Genomic DNA, 24142 nt, shown 5'->3' with positions numbered 1-24142 from the left:
CAGCCCTGGCAGCATCCTTGTGGATCTTTCAAGCTGCACTCTCTCAAGCTTAATCGTATCCATCCTACGGCATGGTGACCAGAGCTGCAGAGTTTTTAAAAAAAATCCTATTTCCTGAAGAGTTTCGGCCCGAAACGTTGCCTATTTCCTTCGCTCCATAGATGCTGCCTCACCCGCTGAGTTGCTCCAGCATTTTTGTCTGCCATCTGATTTCCCTAGTTGGGTTCAGAACAAACTGCTCAAGGATGTTTACCTTGATGTATTTCAGAAGTTATTCCCCTTTTCCTTTCAGCTCACGATAGCTCAGTCAATATATAAGTAATTTATAGTTCCCGAACCTTGTGGTTCATGCAGCACGGAAACAGGCCCTTTAGCCCACCATGTCCATACCGATTAGCGATATCCGCACACTAATACACTCCTATACACACTAGGGACAATTTACAATTTTACCAAGCCAATTAACCTACAAACCTGTATGTCTTTGGAGTGTGGGAGAAAACCGGAGCTTGTGTAGAAAACCCACACAGGTCACAGGGAGAACGTACAAACTCCGTACAGACAGCTTCCGTTGTCAGGATCGAACCTAAGGCAGTAACTCTACCACTGCGCCACCATGCTGCACATCTCTGCGCTTACCTAAAATTTGTTCTCATCATTTATTTTCAGATTATTAATGAAGCCGCAAAGTATCGCTATCGCTCTGGGAACTTATTTGACTGTGGAAGTTTAACGATTCGTGCACCTTGGGGATGCGTGGGCCATGGGGCACTCTATCACTCCCAGAGTCCTGAGGCCTTCTTTTCCCATATCCCTGGAGTTAAGGTGAGGGATTTAAAGAACAAGTAAACTACAAGAACATTTAATTTAATTTTTCTGTAAATTGATTAATGAACTAAGTTCAGGCTGTTTCACTTCGTATTTAGAGTCAGAGTTATACGGCACAGAACGGGCCCTCTGGCCCAACTTGCCCATACAAACATGGTCATCTGAAACTCTCCAGCTCATGTCCCATTCATCCATCTCCCATGTGGTTGCTGACTTCAGGCTGTTCCTAAATATGCAAAGATATGATAATCTCACCATTCCTCAACTCTGCTATTTACTTTGAATGAGTCCCTCTGATACCCATGTCCCTCAAAATCAGTGCTGTTAATCATCCTGGAATTTAATCTCTCAATTTTTGCTGGCTGTTCTTTAATTGCCAAAGCCAGAATTGCTGGAATTCCTTCCTGAACGTTTGTTTCCCTTTCTTATTTACTGTGTTGTTTATTTGACCCAAGCTTTATTTGATCAAGCTTTTGACCCTTTGCAGTAATATCTACTACTTAAATAGAATCTTGATGAATAATGAATATTAAGGTTTCCCTTGACAATTATTAAAATTGTGTTTATTTTTTTCCATATGCTCATCTAATTTCCTGTAATCTACCATAGTAATCTTTTGTTTGTAAGTAGAACTGCATCCATCTTATAACCCAAATGATACGAACATTGAATTCTTCAAGTTTTGGTAAACAACCCTCCAAACCCCCATTTCCCCCCCGTCCCTTTCTTCCCCCTCTCTTCCCTATGGTCCATATGGATGCACCCCTATTTCTCCCCTCCCGCCCCTCCCACCCCCTGTCAACTTCCACCTATATTCCTTCCTTTGGCTTCACTGTTCATGCATCTTTAATCATTATCTCCCCCTTTATTTCTTTTTGTTTCTTCCCTTTGTCCAACCATCCGCAAATCCAAAAAAATCCCTCATCAGTATCCACTATCATTTGTCAGGCTTTATCCCGCCCGCACCTCATTTCCAGCTTTCTCAACCCTACTACAATCAGTTTGAAGGGTCCTGACCCAAAACATTACCTATCCATGTTCTCAAGAGATGCTGCCTGACCCATTGAGTTACTCCAGCAATTTGTATCTTTTTTTTCTATCCATCAGTTGGAAGCTTAGCATTGAGCAAATGAAATTCTGGTGTACATTTGTTCTAATTATGCTACAGTGATCAATGGCAGTAAATCAGCAGATTACAAAGCAAGCCAATTGTCACACACACACATTTAATCAAGGATTTTCACATTTTCTATCACATTAATAGGTTTGTTTTAGGACAGTTATGTGACAATGTGATTGTTCCAGAATGAGATAGGAGCATAGAAAATAAGCTTTCAGGTTCATTTTAGGCTCATAACAACAATTGAGCTAAATCCAATCTCTGTTTTGCTATCCACAGGTGCTACCTGATCTGTTGAGTATTTCTCCGAATTTCTGCTTTTTAGAAAAAAATATCGATTGTAACACTATTTTTGGATCAACGTTCCTATTTTAGGGTTTTTTGTCAGAATCGCATCTGCATGTCATCATTGTTTCAATTTGCAAAACGCTATCAGATTTGTGTATTTCTATCATTATCAGATAAATATTGGCATACTGCTTGAGAGTTGTTGGGTCAAATTTAAGTTTAATTGTTTTATGATGTAAACATGGAGGGAAGTAAGTAGACAACAAACATTATTAATATTATAGCTAGATTTTAAGTTCCACCTTTTGTATGGAAGAAGAACATTCAATGTTTTTTGACATGTAATTTCTGGTGCCACAAAGTCTTTCACTTAATACTGCCATTGCTATTTTGGACTCTGAACATGTTGGATTACGTCTGGCTCCATTGCTATTTACTGGTTATTAAATATTCCACAGAGATTCATGCTGATTATGGATGCATGTGTCAAGAGTGGAAGTATCCAGATGCAACCTAGCAAACAAGCTTAAAAATTGGTACATGACCATTTTTCAGTCGGCAATCTTTCAATGTAGTTTTATTGGAAATTATTGCAGTAATGATTAAAGTTGGCCAGAACTCCAGAATCTGCTTAATATAAAAATATCTCTATTGCAACGTCCAAGGAAATATTGAACTAATTTGGGTCAGATATGTTCTAACTAAATCTCTTGGACTGCATTCTGTTGTTTCCTCTTTGTTGTCCATGCACCATTTTCCATGACACTAGATTAAAAGCGATTAATTATATTTATCAAAACTGGCAATGTGGTATGTGTTGGTCGAAGCAATATCCTGAATTAAACCAATAGTTGTATGTTTGGTTCCCATGTTTATTCTTAGCGCTCCCTTTAAACATCCCAGCCCCACATTGTCATACTCCCTTCATACTCATCAGGACTCCAATGTTGTCTTTTGTTGGCATAATCATGAAAATTTTCAAGTGGTACTTTTGTTCAGTTTAGATTAGTTTCGAGATACAGCATGGAAAAAAGTCCTTTGGCCCACCGAATTCACGTCAACCATCGATTACCTTTTCTCACACCCCAGAGACATGCAGCTTTGCAGTTAGTTGACCTCTGTAAATTGCCCCTAGGGTACAAGGAGTGGACACATAAATGGGATGTTATCCCATTTATGTATCTATTCATTTCACAATATGGGCAATACAAAGCTGCAGATAGACACAAAAAACTGGAGTAACTCAGCGGGACAGGCAGCACCTCTGGAAAGAAGGAACGGGTGACAATTTCGGTTGAGTCCCTTCTTCAGACGGGTCTCGACCCGAAATGTCACCCATTCCTTCTCTCCAGAGATGCTGCCTGTTCCGCTGAGTTACTCCAGCTTTTTATGTCTATCTTCGGTTAAAACCAGCATCTGCAGTTCCTTCCTACACACTGCAAAGCTGCATGTCTCTGGAATGTGAGAATGGATGATCAATGTTTGCCGCGGACTTGGTGGGCCGAAGGGCCTGTTTCTATGCTGTACCTCTAAATCTTTTGGCTATGGTAGGAAACCGAAGCATCCGGAGACAGAGGGAGAGTGTGCAAACTCCACACAGATAGCACCCGAGGTCGGGATGGAACCTGGGTCTCTGGCGCTGTGAGGCATCGGCTTTATCAGCAGCTCCACTGTGCCGTCCTAACTCATTACACTTTAACTTTTACTTCCAATCTGAAACCAACTTTTCAGCAACTTAAAAAAAAATCTGCATGTACCGGTAGATGTAACAGGTTCAATGGTTCAATAATAACAGCATAAAATTGACCTGGTGATAAATATTTAACCAACAAATGATACGGTGATTACTCTCATTGCTGTTTGTTGCTAGCAGCTGCAATGTCTCTCACTTTTTCAATGGTGACCCCCAATTCAAAAATGAATTATGGACTAGGTTTCAGCAGAAAATGCCTTCCTACTCATGCTTCGATTGGATTTTGTCTTCTCTGAATAGAGCACTAGAGTTGTGAAAATGCCTGATTTTCATGTACATCATTCTGCGTCTCATATTTTAGGAGTGAAATATTGTTGAGAGGGAAAGCATTAAATTATGAGGTAAGATGATGTGCATATACTCGCTGAAATTTAGAAGGATGAGTTGAAACTCATTGAAACTTGCCGAATAATGAAAGGCCTGGATTGAGTAGATGTTTCCACGAGTAGGAGAGTCTAGGACCATAGGGCACAGCCTCAGAATAAAAGGACGTATATTTAGAAAGGAGATGAGGAGGAATTTATTTAGTCAGTGGGTGGTGAATCTGTGGAATTCATTGCCACGGATGGCTATGGAGGCTAAGTCGATGGATATTTTTAAGACAGAGATTAACAGATTTTTGATTAGTAAGGGTGTCAGGGGTTATGGTGGAAGGCAGGTCAATGGGGTTGAGAGGGAAAGATAGATCAGTCATGATTGAATGGTGGAATAGACTTGATGGGCTGAATCTCCTAATTCTGCTCCTAGAACTTATGAACTTACGGATTTAAAGATTGTGTGGGAAAAGAAAATTACAAGGAGATGGGTTATGGATCAGTCACTGAGATCATGGATCTGTTGTACATTCAAAAATTAATTTAACAGGCTGGAGGGGTAACTAACCTGCTCCTATTTTGGGGTTCTTATTTTCTATCTACCTATGCCTCGTGTGATCAGACTCGCTTGTTGATGATAATCATCGCTCAGCACTTTTGTTGCGCGAATGTCGCCTGCAAATCTTAGCCTAATCCTAAAGATTGTTCAGATTTGGACAATAGACAATAGATCTGCACATGGACAATAAGTAATTGCAGCCGTCACAGGACAAAGTGGATTCATAATGAATATTCCACTTCAGACCTTATGATGGCTGAAATGTACGATGAATGAGTTGAAGATGGTTGTACTTTTGCCAGAGGAGCTCTAACGTTAGTGTTGAAAATTGGCCAACAATCAGAGGTGTCTTCAACAGTGATCACATTTTGAGAAGATGTGATCACAGTAATTGCTCATTTGACTAGGGCATCTTGTTGCTTCATTCAGTGTTGACCCTGCCATGGTGCCTAGGCACTGCATGCTTTCATCTAATCTCTAGAATTAGGTTTATTGTCTATGTTTGTAATATGTTTTGAAAGAAAATGATTCTGGCAAAATCAAACTGGACTTTAGTTAACAGATGATAGATACAAAATGCTGGAGTAACTCAGCGGGACAGGCTGCATCTCTGGATAGAAGGAATGGGTGAAGTTTTAGGTCGAGACCCTTCTTCAGACTATATTGGGGGGAAAGGGAGATATAGTAAGGTGTGAAAACGAGACAAAGGGGATGGATTTCAAGGAAAATGGAGCGCTGTCTGGCGCAGTAGGCCCGGAATGCGGGCAGGCGACCCAGGCGGCCTGCGATCGGCTATACCAGGCATAGGCGGGTGTCGAGCGGCCCGACCGCATCGGTGGGGCCCAAGGCGGCATCCAGGTGCAATTCAAAATTGACGGCTGCAAGCCATGGTGAGTTTCAACTGTCCCGACGGGGAAGTTTCATCACCCCGACGCGGGGGCCTCGGATCGCCGGCTGCGGGAGCTTTGATGGCCCCAACCACGTATGGGTTGACAGCCCCGACCGCAGAGAAGAAAGAGGGAGAAGACCAAAGTTGTGCCAATGAAAGTCAAAGAAGCCATTATGAGAGTGAGGAATAAGATTAAAACTGTTAGAGACATCAACCAAACCTTAGGCTTACCAAAATCAGCTGTTTGGAACAACAAGAAAGAGAGCACAGGTGAGCTTACTAATCGCAAAGGGACTGGCAGGCCAAGGAAGACATCCACAGCTGATGACAGAAGAATTCTCTCTATAATAAAGAGAAATCCCTAAACACCTGTCCGACAGATCCGAAACACTCTTCAAGAGTCAGGTGTGGATTTGTCAATGACCACTGTCCGCAGAAGACTTCATGAACAGAAATACAGAGGCTACACTGCAAGATGCAAACCACTGGTTAGCTGCAAAAATAGGATGGCCAGGTTATAGTTTGACAAGAAGTACTTAAAAGAGCAACCACAGTTCTGGAAAAAGTCTTGTGGACAGATGAGACGAAGATTAACATATCAGAGTGATGGCAAGAGCAAAGTATGGAGGAGAGAAGCAACTGACCAAGATCTAAAGCATACCACCTCATCTGTGAAACACGGTGGTGGGGGTGTTATGACCTGGGCATGTATGGCTGCTGAAGGTACTGGATCACTTATCTTCATTGATGATACAACTGCTGATGATAGTAGCATAATGAATTCTGAAGTGTATAGACACATCCTATCTGCTCAAATTCAAACAAATGCCTCAAAACTCATTGGCTGGCCGTTCATTCTACAGCAAGACAATGATCCCAAACATACTGCTAAAGCAGCAAAGTAATTTTTCAAAGCTAAAAAATGGTCAATTCTTGAGTAGCCAAGTCAATTACCGATCTGAACCCAATTGAGCATGCCTTTTATATGCTGAAGAGAAAACTGAAGGGTACTAGCCCCCAAAACATGCATAAGCTAAAGATGGCTGCAATACAGGCCTGGCAGAGCATCACCAGGGAAGCCACCCAACAACTGGTGACGTCCATGAATCGCAGACTTCAAGCAGTCATGGCATGCAAAGGATATGCAAAAAAATACTAAACATGACTACTTTCATTTACATGACATTGCTGTATCCCAAACATTATGGTGCCCTGAAATGGGGGGACTATGTATAAACACTGCTGTAATTTCTACATGGTGAAACCAAAATGTGTAAAAATGGCATTTATTAAAATCTGACAATGTGCACTTTAACCACATGCGATTTTTTTCTATTACAAATCTCAGATTGTGCAGTACAGAAGCAAATATATAAATTATAGGTCTTTGTCCCAATCATTATGGAGGGCACTGTAGATCAGCTATGTTTGAATGGCGGAATAGACTTGATGGGCCAAATGGCCTAATTCTACTCCTATTCCTTAAGCACTCATGACATTCTATCTGAAGAAAGGTCCTGACCTGAAACATTGTCTGCCCATCTTTCTCCATAGGTGTTACTTGAGTTCCTCCAGCACTCAAGATTCCAGCATCTGCAGTTTCTAGTATCTACCGTGAAAATTATTTCTTGCTGCCAGCTTTACAGGCACATTAGTTCTGTAATTAATAAAATGTTAAACATTTTAGGCGCAATATCTAAATTCTTTGTGACCGCTGACCTTCATTGAAACTATGGTAATTACATTGAATTTCCTCAAGATCTAAATTTACTGCGCTGTAACTCATTGCACTGACATTTAATCTGATGATTTAGTGGAGCTTGATTAAACTGAAGGTGAATCTGAACTCAAAGCTAAACAGAAGTGAATTCTATTTATCCGAGCAAGGAAATAGTGGTTATGAAGTTATATTGAAAATGTATTTCAAACTGCACACTATTATGTATTTATACTATTTAAGTCAGATCGTTATTTCTTTAAGCATTTAATTTGAAGAAATTAAGGGAAACATATTGCCAAGAAAAGCAGTGTCGGATCCAACATGAGTACCGCCAGATAGTTGCTGTAGATTTGATCATCCTTAGATGGAGCAATCTTAATGTTGAAGGAAAATTTTGGTAATGCTACTTAGTTCATAACAGATGATACTAAATGTATTTAAAGGTGGACTGTATTAGAAAAATGACAAATGAAAAATTACCCTCGGACTATCTTTGATCGGACTGGCTTTACCTTGCACTAAACATTATTTATGTTATTCCCTTTGTGATGTATCTGTACACTGTGGATGGCTTGATTGTAATCATATATTGTCTTTCCGCATGACTGGTTAGTATGCAACAAAAACCTTTCACTGTACCTCAGTACACATGACAATAAACTAAACTCAAACTCAACTCAATATTGAATTGAAAATAGGTATAATTCTGTAACTATATCATAGTCATAGAATCACATAGCACGGAAATGGGCCCTTTAGCCCAACTTGCCCGTGCTGACCAACATGTCCCATCTACGTCCCACCAACCTGCATTTAGCCCATATCCCTCTAAGCCTTTCCTATCCATGTACCTATCCAAATGTATTTTCAATGTTGCTTTAGTATCTGCCTCAACTACCTCCTTTGGCAGCTCGTTCTATACACCCACCACCCTCTGTGTGAAAAGGTTGCCCCTTGAGTTGCTATTAAACCTTTCCCATATCAACTTAAGCACCCATCCCCTGGTTCTTGATTCCCATACTCTGAGTGAAAAGCACTGCATATACTCTGCTGATTGCCCTCATGCTCTCATGCACCTCTGTAAGATTCCCCCCCTCATGCTCCTGCTCTTCATTAGTGGCATATAAACGACACCAATAACTTCCAAAGACTGGTGAAACCCTTTGGAAATGGTTTGATAATTGAATCATTCTGTTGCTCTTTTTAGATAAATATTGGCCTTACAAAACCGTACATTTGTGGCTTTACTAGAGTATCCTCTTTTGTTACACAAAGTCGACATTAAAGGATTATAATTTTGGATTAAGGAGCTCCCCGAAGGAGGGTGATAGAGCGGAGCGGAGGGGTGGGGAGGCAACATTGTTTAGAGATGGAATTCCCAAGGCACGGCTTAACGGCTAGAATATATCTGGCATTTGTGAAGTGAATGAAATCTAATTAGCATTGAAAGTGTACAATGTCAAAACCATATTTTCTTGAATGTTTATGGTCAATTGCTGTCAAATTTCATGTACCTATCAATTTCTGATATCTACCTACCTACTTTAATTGTTTTTTTAAAATTAATGCCTACAATTGAAATTTTGCTCCATCAGAACTTGGAGAAGTTGAGGTAGTTAGTGGCCTTCATTTATAGAAATATTTCCACTGCTATATTGTTACTTCAGTTATCTGTTTCGCATGTAATCATAACTTAATATTATTTTATCTCTAGAGTTATTAGATTAAATTCTGTTGGCTGTTGGTGACTTAATGTTCCAAATAAACAGCCTTCTTTTTAAAATAATGTTTTGAACATTTTATTCCACATTTCGTTCAGCTTGCCAGACAGCCGGTTACCAAATCTACTGCTTCTGCTTTTGCTATTTAAAGACGATCGCTATTCAATGTACATTCCAAAGGAGATTGATGCCGAGGGTGCTTTCTCACCCTCTATTTTTTCTTTTTTTTTCTGAGCACCTAATTCACAGGCATAAATCCATAATGCAGAAAGCTAGGCAGAAATGTTGTATATTTTTTTTATAGAACATTGACTTTTGATCACGGCTACTTTTTAAATTTCTATAATAACAATTAAAATGAAAGAAGAAAATCCAAAGTGACTCCGTGGCATGCTTTACTTACTGTGACGACATTAGGCTGGAAGTTGTTCAATTGTTCTACTTGTCAAATGCGTAAATCCAAACTTTTACCCGTTTTTATTTGGTTTTGTAAGAGAACGTTGATTAAATTGATTTAATCCTTCTCTTTGCTAAATAGGTGAGTCTCGTTTAATGGTAAGACTGGTCTTGTTTGCTTTGCACACTGACCTATGAAGAAGGTGAAAGTAAATAGATGCTATTACTTTTTGTGGCATTGATCCATCTTTAAAAGTAGATCTTATAGATCGTTACGAAGGACTCACTTCATATTCTAAGCCGAAAAGGAAACATCTCCCTTGTTAGGCAATTATAGAATTGAATAATGTTGGCTTGACTAACTTTGCAAAAGAATAATCATTCAGATGGGGCTTTGAAGTTCTTGTTAGTGTTGGTAATATTTTACTAAGTTTGAGTCAGTCCACCATGGGAGTAGCAGTAGGAATTGGACAGAAGATAATTAATTGTTTGAAAGCTTCACCAGATGGAATCAATTCCTTAAGATTACCAGGTCAATTGGATTTCCTTGCAATTCTCAGAGCTGTTTAATTTCTTCAAGGTGACCAATTAATGGAAACTTTTATTTTTGCATGAGCTTGTTCCCTGTTAAATGTTGTTTCTAACGCTGTACTGTTCATAGTATGACAACCAATAAATTTCTGCATTATTCAGCCTAGACCCAAAGGTGACATTGAAAGAGTAAACGATGTACAAGTCCTGCATTAAATCCTCTTTAAGAACAAAGCTGCTTTTCCTTGTTAAAATCATATTCTATAACCATTTAATATGTTAATCCAAGATGGATAGAAAATATCTGGAACTCAAAGTGCTGGAGTAACTCAGTAGGTCAAGTAGTATTTCTGGAGGACATGTGTTGGCAACATTTGGGTCCGGATATTTCTTCAGACTGGCAATTTCTTAGAAATTATGTTTTTTTTAAATGCACCATTTTACTGTTTTTAAAAGTTCTGATCTTAAGTTTCTTTGTTTATGTTGTTTCTTAATATCCATAACTCCTGTCAAATGTTCCTTAAACGAGCTGTAATCTAAAGCAATATGTGCCCTTATTTTTGAGTAATTGGTGTTCTGGAAATACATTTCCATTTAGAAGTCATTAGTGCAAGTGAACTAGAGACCTGTTTGAAAGGCAATTGGTCAGGCAAACTCATCGTACTATATAAATGCTGGGAATATCTCTTAAAACAAAACAATTTGTATTTTACAGGTGGTTATTCCAAGAAGCCCCATCCAGGCCAAGGGATTATTGCTATCTTGCATAGAGGATAAAAATCCTTGTATCTTCTTTGAGCCTAAAATCCTCTACAGAGCTGCTGGTAAGTTTCCAGGTGTGGCATTTTCTTAAGACCTGACACAAGGTAACCACAGATGACTTTTGCGCAGGCTGATTTTATTGGAACTAATGCAAACAGCATAAGCTAAGAAAGTCAAGATATTCTACTTCAGTGGAAAATACAAATGGATTTGGCAGAGGTTAAATCCAGACGTTTATGTATGTTGGAGATTGAGTAAGACATTCCTTTTTGTCATCTTTCTTGGTGTTAGTGTTGGCTTTTTATTTCTTAATTCCGCTAAGAGGAGTAATAATGTGCTGCACTTTTAAAAGCTTAGTAGTATTTTAATAAGAAAAATATTAATACCTCATATTTCTTCCTAATCTAAGTAGGATGTGAATCCGCTCTGAGTTGAATAAGTAAAAGTATGAAGAAAAGACTGGTATAAGCAAGAGTGTTAAGAAAAAAAATGGTTTCACTATTTTAGAAATAATGAAAAATGTGGAAATAAGTGAAGGAAAAAAATGAAATAAGTGAAATTTAAAATTCTTCGAGGAGAAATAAATCACTACTATTTTTACTCCAGCTCGGATGAATCCACTGATGTATTGACAGGAGATACAAGGGACTGTAGATGCTGGTTTATTAACCCCCCCCCCCCACAAAGTTCTATAGTAAAAGTGGATCAGGCAGCATCACTAGTGGACATGGATAAGTGATGTTTTGGGTTGGGACCCTTCTTCAGAGTCTGCCACAAGTGGAGAAAATGATACGTGGTAAAGTCATAATCATAATTGTAATTTATTAGCCAAGTATGTTTTGTAACATACGAGGAATTTGGTTTGCCATACAGTCATACCAAAAAAGCTACAAGACACAACTACATAAAAATTTGACATAAACATCCACCACAGCGGCGCATCCCCATTACCCACTGTGATGGAAGGCAATAAAGTCTTATCTTCTTTCCTCCTTTTCTCCCACGGTCGGGGGTGTAGAACCATCCGCAGTCGAGGCAATTGAAGCTCCCGCAGCCGGCTATCGAAGCTCCCGTGTCGGGGAGGTCGAAGGCTCCGTGGTTTGGAGATCCCGAAGCCTGTCTAACCAGCGATCGCGAGATCCACATTGTTAAAGTCCGCAGGCCCTCGCAGTTGGAGCTCCGAGGCCGATCCCTGGCAAAGGGATCGCGAGCTCATGGTATTAAAGTCCGCAGGCTCCCGTGGTTGGAGCTCCCGTGGTCCCAGCAAGAGGCTGCCAGCTCCACGATCTTAGGCTGCAGTGCATAAAGTTGCATCCGTCGTGAAAAGAGATTAAAAAAGTTCCCCCACCCCCACCACCTCCCACATAATGCAAAACCAAAGATAAACTAAAACATACATTTTACATCAAGCTAAAAAACCCATAGAAAGAAAAAGACGAGACCAGACCATTGGCGAGGTAGCCATCGTAAGGCGCCCCCCCTGGTGGATGGGTAGATGTGAATGAGCGTGCCCCAGCTGCTTATGCTTATGGTCATGTCATTGAGGCTCAACATGCTCTGGCTTCCTGGGAGCTCATCCTTCATTTTGAGCTGCCATGGGCCAAGGATCACCTTCAGCAATGAGGATGTTCTTTTTCTTTCAAGGAGATTTTGAGAACATCCTTGAAGTATTTTCTCATTCCTGGTCTGCCTATCGGAGTAGGATATCTATGATCAGAACTTCATTGGTCTGGATCGACACAAAATGCTGGAGTAACTCAGCGGCACAGGCAGCATCTTCGGATAGAAGGAATAGGTGACGTTTTGGGTTGAGAAGCTTCAGACTGGATCTTTTGTCCATTGATCTGGACCTTGGTTTTGGAAAGGTAATTCATAAGTGTTTGCCAACCTTGCCAATAGATGGAGAGGGTTTTGTGGAGGCAGCATTGGAATTGATAGTGGTTTATTATTGTCACATCTACCGAGATACAGTGAAACATTTTATTTTGCGTGCTACCCAGTCAAATCATATCATATAAGAATGAGTACATTAAAGCCCTATATAAGTACAACAGGCATGCATAGTGAATAAATACCAGAGTGCAGAGTATAGTGCTACAAGGTTATATCATTTTAACTACAGAGAAAGTGCAGATAAAAAAAGTATTGGTCGCAGTGAGGTTGGTTGGGAGATCGGAATTTCACCCTTAGCTCATAAGGGGACCGTTCAGTCGTTTAATAACATGAGGGAAAGAGTTGTTCCTGAATCTAGTATCTTCTGCTCAATAGGAGAAAGAGTGACTGGGGCATAAATGGTATTTGATTGTGTTGAGTGCTTTCCTGAGGCAGCGTGAAGTTCAGATGAAGTTGATGAGGAAGGCTGATTTGTGTGATGGACTGGGCTACATCCACAACTTGGTCATGCTTTGTGATGTTTACTGTTTCTGTCAATGTCTCAAACTCAGTGATATTCAGTACACCTTGAGCTTGGTGTGAACTTTGACGATCTGGTTATAAAGCACTCTTTTTCTGGTGGTGCAGGAGAGAGAGTAGAAATGTTTTCACTGATATCAATTTTAATTCAGGAATTACTCCCTGGAAAGGGATCCACATTTTCCATGGAGCTGCTATGGATCTTTACTGTTGGGAGTGGTAGTGTGTAATGTAGTCAGGTTGATTGTGGATATTTCTCTGTGGATGTTTAGTGTTATGCCCAACCACTTGTGCACTTCAGAAAATAAGTCGTGATTTGTAGCTCAGCTTCCAAAGGGATAGACACATAATCATCATCTGCTTATGATAGATTGATGTCGAGGTTGAGTTGATCTTGGTTCTAAAGTGGAGATGACAAGGCTTGCAATTTGCTGTTCGTCTAGTAGATTAACTCCTCCAGCAGGAAGTAGGTGGAATATATTGTTCAGATTGGTGGAGATTGGTGCGATGACACAACTTTGTTTGGCGCTTGTCTTCAATAGGATATGTTGGCGTTAGGTTAGAATTACAACTTGCATACTATTGTTTAGTAGGTATAGAATTTCAGTGAGCTGACTGGTTAGCACGCAACAAAAGCTTTTCATTGTACCTCGGTACACGTGACAATGAACTAAACTCATGTCTAAGAAAACTAGAATGATGGCCTTATTACTCTTGAATAAGTCCAGTTGGGAGGAAAAGAGGTTAGTGATGCTGCTTTACAGTCAGCAATGACCCGCATTCATTCCTGACTTTGGGCGTTATTTGTGTGGAGTTTGCAGCTTCTCCCTGTGGTCACAGGTGTTTTACCTGTGTGCTTCCTTTTGCTCTCGTATGCCAAAGACCTGGTGATTGATATTAAATGGCCAAGCTAAAATGGAGCTGGTATTGCTGAGTAGCAGGAGAATTGGAGAGGAGAGTTGGGTAGTTGGTGGAGATGCAAAAGGCAAAGAGGGCTGAATGAAGATGAGAGTTTGATGGCTGGCGGGGGTATAATGAGCCAGAGGGCCTATTTCTGTGCTGCATGACTCCATGGCATAGTTTTGCAGTAACGTCTTGAATCACTTGATGTCCTACCAACATTGCTCCCATTACGAGGTTAGGTAGGAAATTCCATTATGTATGAAGGATGGGAATGTTTGTCCCAGACTGGAGCTGCAGTATATCCTGTGGTTTCATAGTTCGAACTGGAAGTTGTTATTGACCTTGTTTGGGGGGGGGGGGGGGGGGGGGGGGGGGGGGGGGGGGGGGGGGGGGGGGGGGGGGGGGGGGGGGGGGGGGGGGGGGGGGGGGGGGGGGGGGGGGGGGGGGAAGATAAGTTTGAAGATTGAGAATAAGATTTTATCTGGGTTGGTGCTTATTGCTCAAAGATGACTGACTGTAAGCAGACCTGTATATATACTGCTATTTCTATTTCTGAATATTCAGCAGAAAAGCTACTGGGGAAACCAGTTGCAATGTTTTAGCTACTGCCGGTGGGTTGATTATAGTTGTGACCAAGTGGGTATTTTCCTTAGCTACCGTCATTACATTCCAGAAGTGGTACATTCTGTTCCTCTGGCTCAAATATAAATGTTATAGATCTCCAGAAGTTATGCCAGTTCAAGCCACACAACGTGTTAAAATTCATGAACAACCTCCCTTTTGTCGTGTTTGAACCATCTCAATTCATCTAAGTCTACAGATTGAGGTGGTACTAGTTGGATTCAGATAATTTATATATTTTTCTTGGAACATTTTCTCTGCTAATACTCACAATCTGGCACATGTTAATTAGTGTGTTACTTATCTTCTTAGATTGGATATTGATAAATAAGCAAATGTATGCGCGTATTTTCCTCCACAGGCAATAGATTTGTGCACATTTGTGACAAATGTACTTGGTACAAATTTAAAACCAAGTGATGGCAGGACTTTCATATGAAGAAAGACTGGATAGCCTCGGCTTGTACACGCTAGAATTTAGAAGAAGATCTTATCGAAACTTACAAAATTCTTAAGGGGTTAGACAGGCTAGATGCAGGAAGATTATTCCCGATGTTGGGGAAGTCCAGAACAAGGGAACAAGAGGACACCGTTTAAGGATAAGAGGGAAGTTTTTAGGACCAAGATGAGAAAATCATTTTTTACACAGAGAGTGGTGAATCTGTGGAATTCTCTGCCAGTTCATTGGCTAGATTTAAGAGGGAGTTAGATGTGGCCCTTGTAGGCTAAAGGGGTCAGGGGGTATGGAGAGAAGGCAGGGATGGGATATTGATTTGGATGATCAGCCATAATCATATTGAATGGCGGTGCAGGCTCGAAGGGCCGAATAGCCTACTCCTGCACCTAATTTCTATGTTTCTATGGTTCTATAAGTGATTAGTCATGGAATTTTACTAATGGTTGCAGGTTTGATGTTTGCAAAGTTTGGCAAATAAATCATTGTGGTAAAATAGAAAATATTCTGTGTTCCAATTGTGCTTTTTGCAGACAATTATGAAGGAGTGTTGCCTGTGAAAGTAAATTGGTAGTTTTTGGAACTCTTACTGCCACAGGTTTTAGCTGGTTTGCTGGATATACAGAATACAAAACAACACGAGCCAAAATAGACATACCAATATTACATACCATCCAAGGAGCACTTTCAAGGTCAGGATATCCTATTAGAACATAAGACCTTTGTTACAATCTATCTGAGCAACACATGGCAAAAAAAAAACATATTTGTGGTCAATTTTATTTTACAGTGACCATTCATACTGTCAACTGATGATGGCAGTATTGCATATGTTAGGAATATTAAATGGTGAAACATGGTGGTTGCTCATTTATATCATAATATTTTCTATAACTTTTTAGGATAGTTGATATTGTTGTAGAAATGTTATGGTAAAATTTTAATAAAACCCTGAGGAACAATATTATTTCACATTAAAGTAAAAAATGCTGGGTGTAGCTGATCAAGCATTAACTTTGGTGTGAAAAACTCCACGTTTCAGATCAAAATTGAACAATTGAGGAAGCCAATGCGTTTATGGTTATGAGGAGGAGAAGAGCTGGAGAAAATGTTGCATTAATTTAATTTTGGATTTGCTGAATTGCTGATTTTTGACTTCCATTAGTCAGATTTAATTGTTAAGAAAATTTAAGTTAATGTCATTTTGACTGCAGAGAGGAAATACTGAGTCACACATGTGTAGTTTACATTTTTTTGTTTGGTCTGCACAGGAAGCAGGGAAGTTGGAAGTTTATTTCAACATTCCAGTTGACCAGAATGCAGAGCATCGACTAAAGAGAATACATCCTTTTTCAAGTGCAGCAATGCTTCACTGGTTACAGTCAGTCTTGACTATGTCCCTGGAACTTAGTGCACACACCCTGGTAACTGGAGTAGTCAGAGGAGGCATGTTTCTATCCCTGGAGATACCTTGATACAACTAGGACATGTGCCACAGTTGGATCTATGGACCAATATACAGAAGGAATGCATTTCATTGGTTTTGAGACCCAATATGACGTTTTGGGGCCACAGAAAACAATATCCTCAGCTCATGTTCTGCTGAGACTTGTGTGACCACGTTGGTCAGGGCAACATGTGATCTGTTTCTAGTGAGCTCAAGTCCTTTCTGAGAGGCAAAGCATTTACCTTCGTATTTGTACATCATCGCACCGCATCTTCTATAAATTGAAACAAATAGGAACAACTTCCACTTTTTAGTGGCCACATGAACACAACTAGGAACACCCAAATATTCCAGGAAGGGAATCGGGCTTATTGAGTACGAGTTGGCTTTATATGATGTGGTTACCAGAAGTATTGTTCAGATTCAGATTTGTTCATTTTCTAATACACCAGTGTGCAATAAAATGTTTTGTTCACATGAAGATAGGTACTATCTCAAAGTTTAAGAAACGTTTAGGCAGGGAGATGGATAGGAAAAGGTTTAGAGGGATATGGGCCAAAACGCAGGCAAGTGGGACTAATGTAGAGGGGACATGTTGGTTGGTGTGGGCAAGTTGGACCGAAGGGCCTGTTTCCATGCTGTATGGCTCTATGACTCTGAAGCTTACAGAGTAAACAATATACATACATTAATGATAAATATAACAATAAATACAAAGACAAATGCAAAACAGCAAGATTGTAGCGCTATCCAAAGTAGTGCCAAAAATACTAAAGTACAATCATGAAATAACTGGATGAGATACAGTTGAGAGTAAGTGTATGAAGCAGCACATCTCAGAAGTGTGGAAGGGATGATTGGTTCAGGAGTCAGATAGCCATGAGGAAGCAACTGTTCTTAAATCTGGACGCCCAGACTTTCAAGCTCCTGTATCTTCCAGAAGGTAAAAAAGGGAACAGCATGTGCAGCAGGCATACTTGATGATACTTCCAGTCTTCCTAACGCAATGCAGCGTGAAAATGGGCTGGACGGAAGGAAGCAACGAGTCTTTGATAGACTGGTCTTTGCTCACCACTCTCTGCATTTACAGGCGGGCAAGAGTAGAGCAGCCGCCACAGCAGGCTGAACTGCATCCCTTAAGAATACTTTCTATAGTCCATCTACAGAGGTTCGAGAGAATCCTTGTGGACTTGTGTATTGCTATTTTTGTTGGTGGCTCTCGCTTGAATCTCTGTCTGTAAGCCAGCAAGAGCAGCACCAGCAGATGATCAGACTGCAGACATGAGGGTGAGGGATGGAGCGATAGGCATGCTTGATAGTGGCGGAGCTTGAAACACCCCGCCTGGGTCAGGAGACATGCTGATGGTGCTTAGGGAGTACGTCTGAACAGAGTCCAGGCTCGAACCGGACTTGGACTCTGTTAAGATGTAAGATCATTTTTACTTGTGTAGGAAGAAACTGCGGACGCTGATTTAAATCGAAGATCGACACAAAATACTGGAGGAAACTCAGCGGGACAGGCAGCATCTCTGCAGAGAAGGAATGGGTGACGTTTTGGGTCGAGACCCTTCTTCAGACTGATGTCAGGGGAGAGGGAGATGCATAGATATTCAGTCTTACTGTCTCCAACATAATTTTATCTGTTTGCTTTGAATAGAGATATAGAAGCAACAAACTCCCAGCTAACAATGATCCATTCTACATTTTCCCTGACTGCCATTCCCTATGTCCTATTTTCACACCTTGCACTTCCTTTTCTATGTATCTCCCTCTCCCTTGACATCAGTCTGAAGAATGGTCTCGACCTGAAACATCACCCATTCCTTCTCTCCAGAGATGCTACCTGTCCCGCTGAGTTACTCCAGCATTTTGTGTCTATCTCAGATAATTTTTACTTATTTGTTTTTTAGTTGAATTTTTTAAATTGTTGTCTATATAACTTTCTGCAATATTTTAATAATCTGCATTTATGGACTTCCAAAAGTCTCTAGCTGGCCCCTGTTCACCATTTAGAAAGTAAGTCCAAACAATGCTCCCATATTTGCCTTAATTGAATTCCATTTCCTCCAACTTGGACCAATTACTTAAACTGCTAGTTTAGCTATTAATCTATGTTTCGATCTAGACTAAATAACAACACTTATGTTTGTCAGAGGCAAGTGTGGATATTTGGCTTTCTATCTATCTTTAAAGTTCCTAATTGATATAGTAAAAGGTTGAGACGCCAAAATACATCTTTGGCAAAAGTCACATTTTCCCTTTAGTGAATCTTTTCATTAACCACATTCTGTCTGCTGCTCAGCCTATTTGCTGAATACTAATTGTATTCATTGCCAGTTGCATAATCTTTCTGAGAATCATAGTCAATCAGTGTGGAAAAAGGCCCTTCGTCCCAACTGCCCTCACTGGCTAATATGTCCCACCTGTCTGCATTTCGCCCATATCGCTCCAAACCTGTCCTATACATGTACCTGTCTAACTGTTTCTTAAACGTTGCAATAATCCTTCCCTCAACTACCTCCCCTGGCAGCTTGTTCCATACACCCCCCACTCTTTGTGTGAAAAAGTTACCTATCAAATTCCTATTAAATATTTTCCCCTTCACCTTAAACCTATGTGTTCTGTTCCCCGATTCACGTACTCTGGGCAAGAGACTCTGTGCATCCACCCGATCTAATCCTCTCATGATTTTATACACTTTCTTTGTGCAAATTTCTTTAACCATTGAGAAAGAGCTGACAAATAATGTGATAACTCATTGAGGAGAGTCTGTTCCATGAGATCTTTCACGTGCCACACGGGGCTCAATGAGCCTGACGTCTTGCCTCATTTTGGACAACTGACCAGCCAGCTACTGTTTTTACTGTATTGATTAGTGCATCGATTACTATTGATTTAACTTCAAAACATGATTTAGACATTAGTTCAAAGTGATGTAATATGGCTGTAATAGGAGAAAAGATTGATCAAAATATGATCAAATGTGCCTTGAGCCTATGTAATGGGGTTATGTCTGCACGATTTTCATGTCTAGTCTCGAGAGCGCACAAATCTAGCATTCATTTATTTGATGGTTCAGCATTTATATGTCTTGAATATCGTGAATTTGAGGGAAGAGCCATCCTTTGTGGGAAGAAATTGCCTCTCATCTTGTTCTTAACTAGTTGACCCTTATTGTGGGGACTGTCTCTCTATTTACCAAAGGACAAAGCCCTTGCAGAGATAGATAGATTCTTGATTAGTACGGGTGTCAAGGGTTATGGGGAGAAGGCAGGTGAATGGGGTTAGGAGGGAGAGATAGATCAGCCATGATTGAAGGGCAGAGTAGACTTGATGGACCGAATAGCCAAATTCTGCTCCTATCACTTATGACCTTATGATCTACCACATCCAAATTCCTCAGTAAGCTCACCTATTATGATTCTAAACTCCAGATTCATGCACTATTACGTACGTTGTCATTACAGCTCTCTGCAGGGTTCCTAGCTCCTATGTTCTAGTCTTACCATAAAGAAAAACATATTACCAGTTTTCCCTGGAATAAAGATGCAGCTTTCCTTTCACAGGCAAATCTATTTACAGATGATATATTTCTACTTCCATGAGAAAAGCATAATTGAAAAACTCTCAGCACAAATCTATATATGGTTAGTCCTGATAAGACCTGTATTATAGTATTCACACTGGAAGGGATTTTGCACTCGTACCATTCTCAGTGATTTCTATATCTGAATAGCTGTTTATTAATGGTCACTTATTAATACCCTCCTTGATGGATTGCTCTCTTAATTTGCTTATTCTGGAATATCACAGTCCATGTTGTGTAAGTGAGATTTGATTTCATGTCATGCATTAAGTGTTGAAGTTTTGAGAAAATGAGCTGCTGTCGTAGTAAATTAATGTTGCAAATAGGATAGTTTTATTAGGATGTTAGTCAGGGGGTGCTCTGCGAGTCGGCTGCCCTGCCAGCAGACTGTTCGTTAGTTCGACTTTTTTTGTACTTTTTAGTGTGTCCAAATGTTTGTTTTAGTGCCTCTCGGTATGTCTTGTGTAGGGGGTGGTGAGGAGGGGGAAAGGGGGGGAACCGCTTTTGGTTGCCTCCTTGGCGGAGAATTTTTCCATGTCGCCTCCCTGCCTAACAGCATGGATTGGAGCGGCCTTTCCCGGAATCGGGACCAGAGCAACAGCAGCGGGCGCAGCGTGGACTTTTTCCATCGCAGAGCGGGCGAACCCTTGCCGGGGGTCGCCAGAGAGAAGTGCTCCGATCGCTGGCATGGTGACTTTGACATCATGTGGCTGTGGTCTGTGGAGCTTCCAGCCGCAGGCATGGCGTGGACTTACCATCCGCAGTCTGGGATCCCTTGTCGGGGATCGCTGGAGTAGAGCGCCGGCCTGCAGCCTATAACATCCTGAAGCCGCGCTCTCCGGTAAGAAAGTGCCGATTCGGGCACTCCAAGCCGCGGAGTGTGTTCGACCGTCCCGACGTTGAAGTTTGGATCATCCCGACGAGAGGGCCTGTACATCGGGCCGTCTGTAGCGGCGACTGTTGGTTCATGGCCCCGACAATGGGTGAACAAAGGAGGAGGATTGGCTGAACTTTGTGCCTTCCACGACAGTGAAGAATGCTGTGGTGGATGTTTGTGTTAAATCTTATTGTGTATTGTGTGTTCTTTTTAAGTGTATCGCTGCTGGCAAATTCATTTCACTGCACATTCGAGTGCATGTGATGAATAAAATTGACTTTGAGATGTGACAAATATTTATGCTGAATCATAAAAAAAAAAGTCACATTTTGATGTAGCCTTGAGTTGCTTCTTTTTGGGTTTTTTTTAACTGGCATTTATAAAAAAAACCCTTCTCACCAAACAAAAATCCCGCTTTATTTAGCTTCTGAAGACTTGGTGAGCACTGATTGGATAACAATACATTTTATGCTCTTCAAATTTGCTTGCGGAAGCTAATCTTGAAGTTAAATGTTACTTTTTATTATAAACATGTTAAGAAGTCAGATTTAATTATTTGTGTACCTAATTCTTAAAGGGTATGTTAAATATATATATATTAGTTAAAAATGTTAATATGTTTATTCTTCTATTTCCTTTCAAATAGTGGAACAAGTTCCTGTGGAGGCCTATCAAATCCCTCTTTCACAAGCAGAAGTTCTGCAGGAGGGAAATGACGTGACCCTTGTTGCTTGGGGAACTCAGGTCAGCATTTGTTTATTTTATGAAGTAGAACACTGGATTTATAGTATTTGACTTAAATCATATTTTGTAATATTCAATGGCTTTGAAAAAGTAAAAGTTGTTAATACATAAGTACAGTGATGTTTATTTTATCAACAAGAATGAACAAGGTCCTGTAAAGTTGCTTCCAAGTTAAATGGAAATACAAGTAAGTATTGTGGTAAGGGATTTTCCCTATGTTTTAAAAATCATTGTGTATGTAACTGAATACATTTTGACTAGTTCATTATTTCTTTACCGAATAGCCGAATATCTCTGACTAACATACGATATTTTTGAGGAAGTAACTTTCCATTTTAGCAGTTGATATCTGTTACAGTTCTTGAAAATGGTTAAAGAATTGTATAAAAGGAAAAAACATGATGGAAACTAATTTGGCAGATTTATTTGGTGGACTACTTGGTACACATCCAACAAACAATTGTTCCCTCAAATTCACTCGGATGAGTGAAGGATATTGCTTAAGTTTAGAAAGTTGAATTTGATGAAGCAGCCAAGGGAGTAAAGAACCAAGATGGATATTGCAAATATGAGGAACTATTGAAGCGGGACACGAGTGTCAAGCAAAGCCAATGAAGCAGGACATGAGTGTCAAGCAAAGTTTTCTTTATTTGTCCAGCACTCAACAGCCCCCCAAACCCCAACCAGTTCCACTCCAGCACCAACTGCCAAACCTTTGAATTCCAACTGCCAAACCTTCGAATTCCAACTGCCAATCCTTCGAATTCCAACTGCCAATCCTTTGAATTCCAACTGCCAATCCTTCGAATTCCAACTGCCAATCCTTCGAATTCCAACTGCCAATCCTTCGAATTCCAACTGCCAATCCTTCGAATTCCAACTGCCGCCTTTGAATTCCAACTGCCAAACCAAGTCACATGACCCAACCCCTAGAGCCGAGGGTTCGCACCACACGTGGATAACCACCAGGGACTGCCACACTATCTTCATTTGAAAATCAAGGGCTGCAAATGCTGCAGTTGTGAAATTAAAATGGAAAATTTACTTGAAACACCCAGCAGATTAGGTTCTGTGTGAAGAGAATAGGGTGGTGGGTTTATGGAAACAAAGGGTGGTGGGTATATGGAACAAGCTGCTGGCGGAGATAGTTGAGGCAGGTGCTATCACAACTTTTAAGATACATTTAGACAGGTACATGGATAGGATAGGATAGGTTTGGAGGGATACGGGCTAAACGCAGGCAGGTGGGACTAGTGTAGATTGGACATATTGGTCGGTGTGGGCAAGTTGGGCCGATGGGTTTGTTTCCATGCTGGATTACTTTATAACTCTATGACCAGCCCTTGTGGCCAACCTCTGAATATTGCCTCAATCTTTTACTCAGCAGTGAGTCACATGTTGGGGAGGTGACTGATTGTTCAAACACCAGCAGAGGCAGAAGTTTGCTTCAGGTTCCTGGCATCACTGGCAATAGCTCATTACAGACATATGCCAAACTCAATGAGTGTAAACTTGTAAGCATTCCTTGGGCACCGGACACCTAGAATACCTGGTTATGCATGGACAAGAAACCAATTGTAACCCAAAAATGTTACAAGGAAGTGCAAGGAAATTCATTTTTTGTGTATTTGGTGGGGATATGGGGGTGGGAATGAAGGTTTAAAGACATTATGGCACGCAAGGTGGAAGTTTGGCCCATTGAATCAATACTGACCATGGATGGGGCAATTTCTGTTAGCCTCACTTTCTAGCCATTCTCCCTTAGCCCAGATTCTGGCTTTTCATTTGGTTATCTGGGTATTTTCCCAATGCAATCAGGGTCTTAATTGTCATCAGCATGTCAGGCAATAATTTCCAGATGCACATGACCCTTTAGACAAATAAAATCTTTCCTTGACACCTATCTAATAGTTCCATGAATCAACTTAAATCTATGTTGCTTAATTACTGCTCTTCATGCCAAGGGAAATAGATCCTTCCTATAAAACTTGACCAGGCATCTCAAAATCAGCTACACCCCAATTCATTTGTGGTAAAGAAAACAAACCCGACCTGACCAATCTCCCCTTGCCACTATAATCTTCCATCTGGGCAAAACCTTGTAAATGTCTTTGGTTCCTACTATATATTATGGTGTTTAGATTTGTACAAAGCTGTGGCTTAAACTGGTGTTTTATACAGTGTGATCATGTTCTTTCCACTTAGGGCCTGGAAAAT

General features: G+C 40.6%; 1 protein-coding gene across 2 annotated transcripts in view; it reads left to right on the top strand.

The window, feature by feature from the left end:
• Nucleotides 1-24142, top strand: part of bckdhb (branched chain keto acid dehydrogenase E1 subunit beta) — a 173626-nt gene that overhangs the window by 28110 nt on the left and 121374 nt on the right. For both annotated transcript variants that reach the window (XM_055636077.1, XM_055636076.1), the window contains exons 5-7: nt 670-825; nt 10835-10943; nt 21828-21925. In XM_055636077.1, coding sequence (XP_055492052.1) covers nt 670-825; nt 10835-10943; nt 21828-21925 — 363 coding nt within the window. The remainder of the gene's footprint in view (nt 1-669; nt 826-10834; nt 10944-21827; nt 21926-24142) is intronic.

Source organism: Leucoraja erinacea, chromosome 5 (assembly GCF_028641065.1).
Source record: "Leucoraja erinacea ecotype New England chromosome 5, Leri_hhj_1, whole genome shotgun sequence".
In the NCBI taxonomy this organism is placed as follows: Eukaryota; Metazoa; Chordata; class Chondrichthyes; order Rajiformes; family Rajidae; genus Leucoraja; species Leucoraja erinaceus.
The sequence above is the reverse complement of the archived record's forward strand: the minus strand, read 5'-3'. Positions and strand labels throughout refer to the sequence as shown.